The 12,401-nt window shown below is 40.9% G+C and overlaps 1 protein-coding gene across 2 annotated transcripts in view; it reads right to left on the reverse strand.

Annotated features, from left to right (window-relative positions):
* The window catches only part of LOC129726586 (protein unc-13 homolog B), a 91,235-nt gene that overhangs the window by 17,976 nt on the left and 60,858 nt on the right, over positions 1-12,401 (reverse strand). Inside the window, exons 2-4 of one of the 2 annotated variants that reach the window (XM_055683481.1) lie at positions 751-3,692; positions 404-673; positions 145-293 (exon numbers count right to left, since the gene is read on the reverse strand). In XM_055683481.1, the coding sequence (XP_055539456.1) occupies positions 145-293; positions 404-673; positions 751-3,589 (3,258 nt within the window). In that variant the 5' untranslated portion in view covers positions 3,590-3,692. Of the gene's footprint in view, positions 1-108; positions 294-403; positions 674-750; positions 3,693-12,401 lie in introns of both variants that reach the window. The other variant, XM_055683471.1, reaches the window with a different exon arrangement.

The raw sequence follows: 12,401 nt of genomic DNA on the forward strand, positions 1-12,401 counted from the left end.
AAAAATTGGTTAGTAACGTGGAACGAAACCGGAGTACATCGAACATCAAGAACAAGAAAAAAATCGGTACATTCCACAAAGGTTTTTGTTTAATCAAAGTTTGCTTACAAGCCCTGTCGAACTATCCCGGCTAGTAGAATTTACCTCGTCTTCCTCGGGCTTTGTAACGTCGACCTTTTTGAAGATGCCCGGTTCATCGCCACCCTCTTCACTATCCGCTACCTTTTGCTTCTCCTCTATCCGCTTCTCCTTGAGTGTTTTCAGCAGCTTCCACTTGCTGCCTCCTTCGCCATCTGTGAATGAAACAATGGAAACCCAAAACCAAGGAAAAAGAAAAGACAAACCCCGGAGTCCCAGATTCGCACTTTAGAACACAGACACACAGAACACAAGACGGACCGACCTTCACTTCCTTGGGTTCGAAATAAGCTCTGCTTTCTGTGCGTCGGTTTCGGTGCTTCGTCGTCCTGCTGTTCGGCGGGGAACTCTTGTGCGCTGGTTGTCGTTGTGCCGTTCAAGGTCGGAAATTCTGAACTCGCCAATGGGTCCCCCGCCCCCGGAGAGAACAGCTGCTGCTCCTGCACTGGTGTACTCTGCTGTTGTTGTTGTTGAACCAGTGCCTGTCCTACGTCTGCTGGGGATTGTAGTGGGGGTGAAGCAGTTGTGGTTTCTTCTGGTTACAAGAGGGGTTCTAGGGTAAACACACAGAGACACACAACACCGAGTGAAGACTGTTGGGGTGGCACTTACCTGGTGCCAGCAGTATTACCGCGCCCGAAGCCGTCTGATCACCGCTGGATGGGGGCGATTGAAGCTCCAGTGAGGAAGCTGTCGACGGGTCCGGTTCCGACTCCTGCTGCTGCTGCTGTTGTTGCTGTTCCTGATCTTGGGATTGCTTGGAGGAATCCAGCGAGAAGGAGCTTTTCATCGAGGCGAAGAAGGACTTCGATTTGGTGCTGATAAGGCTGTCCGAGCTGTCCTGGTGGGTAAAGTTTTTGGTGGCCTTGTTGAAGAAACTTCCGAAGGCCGCGGGCGCCTGGAAGAAGCCAGGTTTTTGCTCCTGTGGTTGTGGTTGTGGTTGGGGAGCTGCTGCCGGTTGCGGTTGAGGAGCTGCAGGTTGCGGTGCTGGTTTTTGAGCTAAGCTTGGTGTTGGTTTGGCTGGCGGTTGAGCAGTCGGTGCGACGGTGGCGGAGCTGACGCTGGGTGTTGGTTTGACGGTCGTCGTTGAGATTAGGGTCACCGGAGGGGCCGTGGCTTGAGCTATCGGTTTGCTGTCGGCTAGGGCTGCGATTGTTGCCGGTGCAGCTGATATGGGTGGTAAGGTGGATATTTTTTCCGGGACGTCCTTCGCAGTGGTGTGGAGCGGGGTAGGTTCGGCAGTCGATACTGGCATCGTTAGACTATCGGAGGCTTCACTGATTCCGGACGAATTCATGGAAATGTGCAGGAAGGAAGATGCTTCCGAAGTCTCCGGAACGTTCGATATGGTTGAGAGGGTTGAGAAGTCCTGTAAACTGACCGGAGCGTCACTGGATGAGAGTGTCAGGGGTATCGTAGGGAAAAGACCCATTCCATCGGTGGATTCTGCGAATCCTGAATCGGAGATATCCAGCGATGGGAAGAATATCCCGTCTCCGAGCGTTGGAATGCTGGATTTACGCGAAAGTGATTCGTAGATGGCTTGCATCTCGGGGGTATCCGTGATCGAAGTCTGCCCGGGAAGTGGAGTGAACATGGGAGGACTCGACGGGGGCTCCTTTATGCTAGATTTTCGTACGAACGGTTGGAAAGCTGACGGTTCCAGCGGTTCGTTTAGACTCGCCTTCCGGGGAATCGTTGCAAACAGCGGCTGCTGTTGCTGCGGTTGCGACTCGGTAGATTCGCTTACGCTAACCTTGCTCGGCATTTCGGTAGCCGTGGTTATACTTGGTTTTCTAACTACAGTTGAGAACAATGATTCGGTAACACTTACGCGCCTAGTTTCGGAAGCTTCTGTGATGCTTGGTCTTCTACAGTCCACGTGTACAGCGGAGGAGGCGGAGGCCGCCTCCAGAGCTTCGCTGATATTTGGTTTCATGGTGACCGTCGGAAAGAGTGGAACCGGCTCTCCCAGGCCCATCATGTTGCCCGCAATCTGGACCGCCTGGCCGGCCAACTTCGCTTCGACAGCCTCCTTAAAGCTTTGGCTGAAAATCGACTCCGATTCTCCGTTCGTATTCGTATAGGTTAACGCGCTGTCCGCGCACGGTTTACTGTTCATCAAATCGGCGAGGTTTAGATTATTCTCCTTCTCCAGCAGGCGGGGGTCCTTCACTAGATACTTCTGCAAGCCGAACGGCGAGAATTCGCTTAGCTTCTTAGGCGACCCCGATCCCCCGAGGCCATTTACTGGATGAGCGGCCGTGAGGTTGAGTTGGAATTCGTTGTTTCTCGTTCCGGCACTGTCCTGAATTATGATTGTCCCGTCTTCGACCGTCAAAAGATCGTCGCTCGTTAGCGAAGCGATCCCCTCGGCGTGGGGTAAATTAATATACTTGGTGAAGTCCTTTTTGGGGCTAACGCCTCCCAACTTATTCCGGGCGATCAGCTTCTCGCCAGCTTTATTATCCTTAGCCAGTGGAGAGAACTCTTCGGCAAAAACCTCCCGCAAGTCACCACAATTCTTAGCCATAAACGTCCGCACCTTATCAACCTCCTCGCTGCTCAACGACGCCACATCTTCATCCTCCATCACCTTCGTCATCATCTGTTTGATGTCCCCATTGCTCATCCGCTCGATGCTTTGCTCTACCGCGTGCTGTCTCGCCAGAGGCGATCCATACTCCAACTCCATCTGTTTGGCATGATTCAGGAACGAAGCCCTCAGCTGCTGCTCAATCAGTGCCGCATTGTCGGCTGGTTCGATCTCCCTCAGAATGCCACCCTCAGCTTCCACCGTCGATAGGAACGGATTGGTGGACAGCCGTGCCGCGTCATGCTGATACCGAGCCGCCATCTCATCGTACTGATCTTGCAGCGAAGGCTGCTGCTGCTGCTCTTGCAGCACCTCCGGAATGTTGGAAAGATTCCGCCTCATCAGCCAATACTCCTGTCCTTCGTAACCAGCAACCTCCTCCATGGGTCCGTACTCGTAAGGATAAGCCGCAGCGGCCTCCGGTGGCATCATATGGCTCATGTACGCCTCGTTGATACAATCTCGATATTGCAAATCTTCCCGCAGCCTCGACTGTTCCTGCAGCGAGAAATCGTGATGCCGAGCATAGTCCGGTATCATGTCCAGGTACGCCTTCCGGTTCTCCTCCATGAACTGCAAATTCTGCACGATCCGCTGTTGCGACACGTTCAACGATTGCAGCTTGAACACCTTCTCCGACATCCGGGTGTACTCTTCGTTGAGCAAATTCAGCGCCGCCCAGGCAAACTTCAGCTCCGTATCGAGCAGGTCGATGTTGGTGGCGATCTTGTCCGTGTAGTCGTTGATGATGAAATCCTGATGCAGATGGTGCAAATCCTTCAGCCCATGGCTGGCGTATAGATCCTGGGACTGTTTGCTCCACAGGTACGCAGCCATCACTTCGTTCTCGTCCATTGCGTTCAGATGTAAACTGGCTGGGTACGCCGTTCGGGGGGTTAAAAGTACGGGGTGGTAGTAGGCGTTGTTGCTTGAGGACAGCTGCAGTCTACTGGTGGATCTGCAATAGGGGAAAAATAAATGTGTAAACACACATAAATTCGGTCAAATTGTGTGACAGATGAATGTTAGATGCTAATGACAGACATCAGCTGTGGGGGTGCAAAAGTGGATTGTCAGCTTCATTTGGAACGGAACGTGATGCACTCAAAAATTATACCCTTGTCAGAGCCGAACGAACGAACGAACGTTCGTTCGGTTGTAGGAAAATTTTACGCTCCAGAAATACTGTCGAGTACGGGGTTTGTCTTAATGATGCAAAAATGCCTGGCAGCGTTGCCAGCCAATTTATGACGGCGACGGTGACGACAACACCGAGTGAGTGAACGAACGGAAGACCCGCACATTGCGAACGGATTATATTAAATTCTCTTTTATAGGCCGGCTTCGGGTGTGGAATTTATGATGAGAACCTACCCCCATCCCCTTTCCCACAATTCTCTCCTCCCCTCTCGCTCTCTCTCATCCAACCCCATTCAACAACGACGTGGCACAAAGCTGAATGGGAAATGTTATAGAAGTCGACAAAGCTCGGAATGCGAAATGTTCTCCCGCAGGGTTGGCCTTTTTTGCTGCTGCTGTACGACGCTTCCTGCTTCGGGTATGAAAATGACGGAGATTTAACGGACTGAAAGTCCGTGTCCGAAGCGCCCCCCGTGCAAAACGATAATGATATGTGACGGGATGAGATGAGATGAGACTGCATGTGGATGCCGTTATTTTTTTTTTCCACCGAGTTCACTCGTACGTGAAACATTTCGTCGCAATATGTAACTATCTGTAATATACGAGTTTTTTTTTTTGTTATTCCCCAGGAAGAACAGTGATTGCAAGAGCAGAAACAAATTCCACACGATGGCTGCTACTTATTATTCCCCCGTGCATCATGTAGCGAATCTGACAAAAATCATCAACGAAGAAATGCTGCCGGTGCAGCACTGGAGGACCTGCAATCAGCCAAATTGGTCTCCTGCAGCATAGTTTATGGCCTCCTCCCTAAGTCGCTACTTTCCCCCGCAGTTTAGCGTTCGAAGCGAAAGAATACTTCACACAGACAAAGAGCCGGGACAGGAGAGCCGTAAACCTGAAGATAGGCCATTATCAATTTTCTCCGGTGTCCAGAGCCCGGTGGTCATCCAAAAGTTCGATTGAGGAAAAAGTAGTGAGCTTTTCCGGTAGGAAAAGTGGTTAGGATTACCGAAAAAAAAATCTGTCTAACTCTACTTTATCTACTAACTTCGAATTTACCTTCCAAAAAATCGTAACAATCACAAAATAAATTAGAGAAACATTGAAAAAGTGCATGGTAATAAAGATAAAGAGAATTTAAGAAAAAACATATCAGGACGACAGAATTAAAAGCTATATGAGACTGAGCATTCCATTTTTTGAACAAGAATAATAATCTATACCTATAAAAATGCAGTCCGGTCTGTCTGTCTGTCTGTCTGATCCATTTAGGCTCGGAAACTACCGAACCGATCGACGTGAAAATTTGTATGCAGGGGTTTTAGAGGCCGAGAAAGGTTCCTATGATGGTTTGAGACCCCTCCCTCTTCTGGAAGGGAGGGGTCCCATACAAACGAAATACAAATTTCTGCACATCTCAAAAACTAACCAAGCAAATAGAACCAAATTTGGTAGGTGGATGTTTTTAGGGGTGACAAATATATCCATAATGGTTTGACACCCCTCCCTTTTCTGTGAAGGAGGGGTTCCATACAAATGAAACACAAATTTCTACTTATCTCGAGAACTAACCGACTAAATGGAACCAAATTTGGCAGGTGAATGTTTTTAGGGGTAACAAATCTATCCATAATGGTTTGAAACCCCTCCCTTTACTATAAGGGAGGGGTCCCATACAAATGAAACTCAAATTTCGCACAGCTCGAGAACCAATCAAGCAAATATAACCAAATTTGGCAAGTGAATGTTTTTAGGTGTAACAAACATGTCCATAAGGTTTCGACACCCTTCCTTCTTCTGGCATATCTCTGAATGCCATTTCAATATCTAAGCTGGCGACTTCCGGTTTCTGAAAAACAGCGGCAAATGACCAAATACCACCCAATATGGGTATTTCCGGGACTGTTATGATGCACTGAAGCCACAAATCGACCCCAGACAATATTTTGAATTGTAAGATGGCGACTTCCGGTGTCTGAAAAACAGCCAAAAATGACAAAATAGCACTCAATATGAGTGTTTCGTTAACCATAATGACGCTCAGGGGTCAGAAATTGTCTCCAAATGTCATTTTAAATCCAAGATGGCGACTTACGGTTTCTGAAAAATAGCCTGAAGTGACCAAATACCACCCAATATGTGTATCACCGGATCCAGAATGATGCAAGGAGCTAAAAATTGACCTCAGACACCAGTTTGAATTGTAAATGGCAACTTCTGGGAAACTGCCGAAAATAACCGAATACTACTACATATGGATATTTCCGTAATCGAAATGATGTATAGAAGCCAAGCATTGACCCTGGACACCATTTTTAATTCCAAGATGACCACTTTCAGTTTCTTAAAAACAACGAAAATAACTGAAATGCATTCAATATATTTCCGGAATAGAGGTGATGTACAAAAGCCAAAAGTCGAGGATGTTGTCATTCCGATAAAACCAATCAATTCAAATGATATAAACAAATTGAATGAAATCAATGAATTTGAAATGTTCAAAATTATTAAATTGAACACTAAAATAGGCAAGACGAAGTTTGCCGGGTCAGCTAGTCAATCATAAACTTACGGGAAGTCGATTGGTTTTGTCTCCGCTAGGTGCATCACATTTCAAATTTGTTTGGGAAAACGAAGATTTTTGGATTTCTCTTTATAGAGAGTTCAAGAATGTTTCACTAATGCACTACAACACGTTAAAAAATAGTATTTTAGAAGCCTACAAACTTTGCCGGAGATACTAAAGAGCTAAGTTGTCCCTAAAAAATGTTATAGCTGAGCAAAGTTGAGTATGTCAAATGAATTGCTTAAAATTATTCTTTCTGCCAACACTGCCAGTGTACCGGCGTCAAGGTGAAACCTCATTGAATCCAAAAATGGCCGACTTCTAGTCACCACTTCGAATTTTCAATAGCACAAGACTCGGAAATACTCATTGCGTTCCCTATGAAAATTCTATTTTATGTTCGCTTCACCACAGCAAACATAAAATAGCATTTTCACAGGGAACGCAGTAATTATTTCCGAGTCTTGTGCTTTCGAAAATTCGAAGTGGTGACTCGAAGTCGGCCATTTTTGGATTCAATGAGGTTTCACCTTAATCAGATTTCCATCAGAAATAATCTGTCGTATCGAGTTTATACACTCACCTGGATCAAGCAAATATATGTAGGTCAGTTTACTAGACATGTTTTAGAGAATACTTCTGATGGAAGTCTGACTAACTCCGGAGTCCGGAATCCTGGTAGTGTTGGCAGAAAAGATGATTTTCAGCAATTAATTCAACATACTTAACCCTCTAGTGCCCAGTGCCGCCTTCAGACGGTCTTCAGTTGAACCTCTAAAAAGCTTAAATCAATACTAACTTGGCACTAAAAGGTTAACTTTGAACAGCTCTACCATCTTTTGGAGAAATCCTCGCTCTTTAGTGTCTTCGGCAAAGTTGTTAACCATAAAAAAAAACCTGTTTCAGTTATAAAATGTTCAGTTCAAGCTATTTATAACTCTTTAGAATAGAAAATGCAAAAAAGTAGGTTTTCCCAAACAAATCTTCATACAAATTTGAAATGCAATGCGCCGAGCGGAGACAAAACCAATTGATTCCCGTTAAATTCAGGATTGTTTGGGGCTCCAAATAGAACAAAAAAAAACTTTTTTTACTTTTTTTTTCATATAACGACGCCCCACTCTAGTATTCAGTCATGTTTGGTTATTTTCCGGAGAGCGAAAGTCGTCATTTTGAAGTTCAAAATGGTTTGTGCAGTCGATTTTCAGCCACTGGTTACAATTTTGGTTTCGAAAATGTTCGGTTATTTTCGGAAACCGAAAAACTAACAACTTTTAATTGAAAAATAAACTTCGGGAGATAATTGAAAAGACATTTTTCTGAATTTCCTAATAACCCATAATCTTGGGTTGTTATTTGATTCAGAAAGTTAATATTTAAGGCATTTTCAGAGGGGTCTGACTGTTTGATGTAAATAAAAATTTCAAAACTATTTTCGTTAAAATGGAATATCACAACCACACACAACACAAAGAAATTATCAAATTTAAAATAGGAATACTTGAATTTGCCAAAAAACGCAACTCTGGTTTTTAAATACAAAAATAATCTACCTGGCAACACTTCCGGTAAACCTGGATTCTTCTGTAACAATGTTGATTCTGCGGGGTCGGAAACGAAGAAGTCTAAGATATTTGGTATCAACAAAAATTCCATATCGACAATTACATGAACTAAGCCTTTCGTCATCAGTCGTAAAAGTGAAACTTTGAGTTTCAATTTGAAACACTACTTCCTTCAGTTCGATTGAGTTGAAATTTTGTATGAGGATATTTTTTGGAGAGACGAAATTTTCAAGCCCTATCGCAAAACGAAATTCAAAGATTAGTTTTTTGCCTTACGTTTCCTTTGCCGCAGCTCAAAAATTAGTTAGTCTGAAAGAGAGTCTTGTTACTGAATAATAAATTCGATATACCTTCGTGAAATCATTCATCGTTCAAAATAATCGTGAAAAAAATCCACGCAAAACGTCACATATAAACTTTCATATATTTAATTTTTCACTCTCTCATAAACTGTTCGAAAACTCGCGGGAAAAAGTGTTTCCTAAATAAGGATGACATTGAGTTATATTTTCCCTATTTGAAGCATAATGGACTTTTTATAGTGAAGTTTTAAATAATTTTGCTTTAGTTTGCGAACCTTACGTCGTTTTTGAGAGGTTTTATTCTATAAAATATAAGCTTCATCATTTTTATTCTGTTCCAATGAAGTAAACGTGAAATCATTCATTGGGTATATCAAGCAGAAGCAAAGTGAAGCAGTGATGTCTCAGAAGTAAGTTGGTCCAATCTCGGTTCAATGCTGGTCTGATCATGATACAAAACAGGCTTTCGCGTTTCACCAATAATTCAAACTTTAAAGCAAATATTTCATATAAAAAGTGTTCCTACATTGAATTTAAATGTTACAGAAGCATATTACTGGAAAATATACTGCTTGAAAACAATACTTGGTAACAATTGTAAGGGTAAATTGTGCTCGAAAATAGATCATTTTTTAAAACTTTTTTAATAATAGTAATACTTGAGTAATCTAAATGAAACCTTCTGAACATCATCAGAAGAAGTATTTGTTGATGCGAGTACATATTTGAGACAGTTTTCTACTCAATAGTTGAGAAATCTCGCATATAAAAAAATGGTCCGATCATGGTACATTTTCTGACTGGTCCGATCAAGATACAACACCCTATAATGCATTAAAAATATAATGATTACTGGTTTAAATTGTGGATGAGATATTTTCAATTTATTATTATTTATAGTTTCTAGAATTATCATATTTTTTGTCATATATATTAACAGTAATAAAATTACAAATCTTTATTCCAGTCATGTGCACTTAGACTTCTCTAAGTTATTGAAATTATCTACAGCTGATTTTTCGGTGTGAAGTTTTATATCTATCACGGGATGTAACAGTAGTCCAAATATTTCAATTAAAAAAAAACACACACATCTTAGGCTTTCAAATTATCAAAACTCAATCAAAAGAACTTACTACAGATTTCCACACTTGTCTGTTTGTTTTATGTCGATTCGAACGATTTATGAAGAGAGTGTATTGTTAACCAAGGAGTTTTACATGACGACCGTGACTTTTCGACTATCTAGACTATCAAAATTATCTTTAGTCGTTTTTTAGCGCATAGCTGCTGACTGCCATCAACATTGATGACCAAAATCCGAATACTTTGGAGTTCTACCAACTCTTGCATCACAAGATTTATTAATTTCCCGGTATTGCCATTGACAATCGCATGCCGAAAAGTCAAACAACAAAACTTCAAAAGTGGAAAACTTCAGTTCACAAATTCAAGTAATTTTAAAATTTAAATATTCAATATGTAAGCTTTTGAATCTGTTTAAGTTTATGAAGAAAAACAATATTTGAAATATTTGATGGTTAATTAAAAAAAAAAATACTAGAGCACTGTACATACAACCCAATCGTAAATAGTTTGTTCTTTAGTACTCTTAAAATATTCATTGCACATGGGTCCATTAATTTGTATCTTGTGCACAAATTTTGAAAAAATTCCCAAGTTTCGGCAATTCTACAGATTATATATCAGACCAAATTTGCCAATTTCAGGAATCACCAAAGAGAAAGTTAGAAAGAATTACCAATTTTTTTAAAAATTTGGAAAGCTGCGGCAATTTTGACATTTTCTGGCAAATTAACAAATTCTGATAAATTTACCTAATTGTTCAACTCTTAATATACTAGTTGGCCCGAAGTGGCTAGCCACTTTCAAATGCGTTTTGAACTATTAAAAGTTGGTATTTAATCTAAAATGAACTTTTATTTGAAATATCGAGTTGAAGTTCAAGATGTAACTATGACACTTTCGACAATTCGATGCAGATGGCCAGCGCTGGTTTAAAACTTAATTAATTATCTAAACTGCGATAAATCCTTCGTTCAGTAGATCGTGGATTGATTGCTTACTCGAAAACGAATCTGCATCTCGCTTCTTATACGGATCCACTGCAGAGCTGTTTTCTCCAATATCTAAAGACTTTTTCTCCATTATTTGATTATTTTCGAAAAATTGTTTTCTAACGATTTTTTTTTTAAATTTCATAACTTGAATAATAGTTCATTTTCTCAATTGTTTGATGTTATATATGCTATATTCAAACTAAACTTACAAAATAACTAAAAATGAATGTGATTGAAAAAAAAAATTACAAAAACCATTGCTCATGAAAAAATACTGGATTGCTCAAAAAAATAGTCACACATGCAAAAGTTTGTCCCTGCAATTTGTTATTAACGATAGCAAAGCTTGGAACAACGAAGTACTGCCCTCTTTTAAACATTGATGGGTAGTTCAAATCCCTCTCTAATTCTCCGATATAACTTCACACATGGTAAATGACGCGCATGAAACATCTGTCATCTGCGTTCCATCACAGAAACCTTTTCTAGTGTTGCGTAAGAACATAACAATCCTCATCTCTTCACAACCACCTTTGTCTACTCCTTTGTTTTCGTCTTCTTCTACATAAACAAACAAATATCATTGGATACAAAATAAAAAACCTAAATTAATCCACCTAGCGGTCAGACTCAGCCTTTCTCATTCAAACTTATTATTTGTAAAAATAGATTTACATGAATGCTTAAATCCAATAAATGTTTATCCACTTTTTGGGTTCTAAAATAATGATGTTGTAATAGAAGTATAAAATATGAAATTTGACGTAATGTTAGTACTTAAGAAATAGCGAAATTAAAGCAATGACTCTTAATTTCGAACAATTTAATCACGAGCGATGCCGGGAACGTTCAGATAGTACGATACCACATTTAAATCATGTTGAGGCCATATATATTGATCGAAGCAGGTAAAGTGTTGAATAGTCTTTGAATTTTTTTTCTTTCTAAAACTTTTAAACAGCATATCAAATTGTTATGAAGTTTGTTATTTGTAAGTTTGAGAGATGACTCATTTGTATGACACTAGTAATGTTCAAATAAATCGTGTAATACTTGAGATAATAGACTTTCGTTGTTTTACAAATTAAAACTTAACGCTTGCTTAAGTTTGATTACAATCAAATTAAAAGGTAACGTATGGGGCAGCCAAACTTTGAAACCACGTGTTCAATCATAATTCATCAGTTAACCCTTAACTAGCCCGTTCATCTGATATCAATATTGTTCAAATCGGTTGTGTAGTTTCTAAGATAATGAAGTTTCGTGATTTTCACATTTCGATACATTACAGACGGAGTTATAGTCCGATTACTACAAAATTCAATAGGGTGTTATGAGGTAGGTAGACCTTTTATTTGATACTAATTCTGTGGAAATCGGGTCAACTTTGGAATGTTTTCGAGATATAGATGACGTTAATGAACTCACTGAATTCTTCAATGATAAAATTATGGCAGTTCACGACTCATGTATTTCTTTACGAACTGTAAAACGTCGCCAGCATTACAGCACCTGGTTCAATAGCGATATACGCAAAGCTATCATAGAGAGAGACATGGCGTTCAGGGACTGGAGGAACGCTACCATAGAAAACAAGGATCAGAAGAAACAAGTTTATACGCAACTGAGAAACAGGACAAATACTCTTGTTCGACGTCTCAAGTCGGAACACATCGAGAGAAATTTTACGGTTATTGGCTCAACTACGAATTTATGGAAGATGGTGAGAGGTCTGGGAGTTGGTAAACCTAAGGATCTAGAAGAATGCCCCTTCGATCTAAATTTAATAAATCAACATTTTGCTAGTCACTTCACTATCGACAACAACGTCAATAGTTACGAAAACCATGGGAGACAGCATGTTGGTAGTTTCTTTTTTCGGCAAATTGAAGCGTATGAGGTGATTAATGCGTTCGCTGAAATCAAGTCAAATGCAATTGGTCCTGACAAGATCCCCACTAAATTTCTTAAGATAATTTTCCCGCTCATCATCGATTATATTGTGCA

The sequence above is a fragment of the Wyeomyia smithii genome, chromosome 1 (genome assembly GCF_029784165.1).
Source record: "Wyeomyia smithii strain HCP4-BCI-WySm-NY-G18 chromosome 1, ASM2978416v1, whole genome shotgun sequence".
In the NCBI taxonomy this organism is placed as follows: Eukaryota; Metazoa; Arthropoda; class Insecta; order Diptera; family Culicidae; genus Wyeomyia; species Wyeomyia smithii.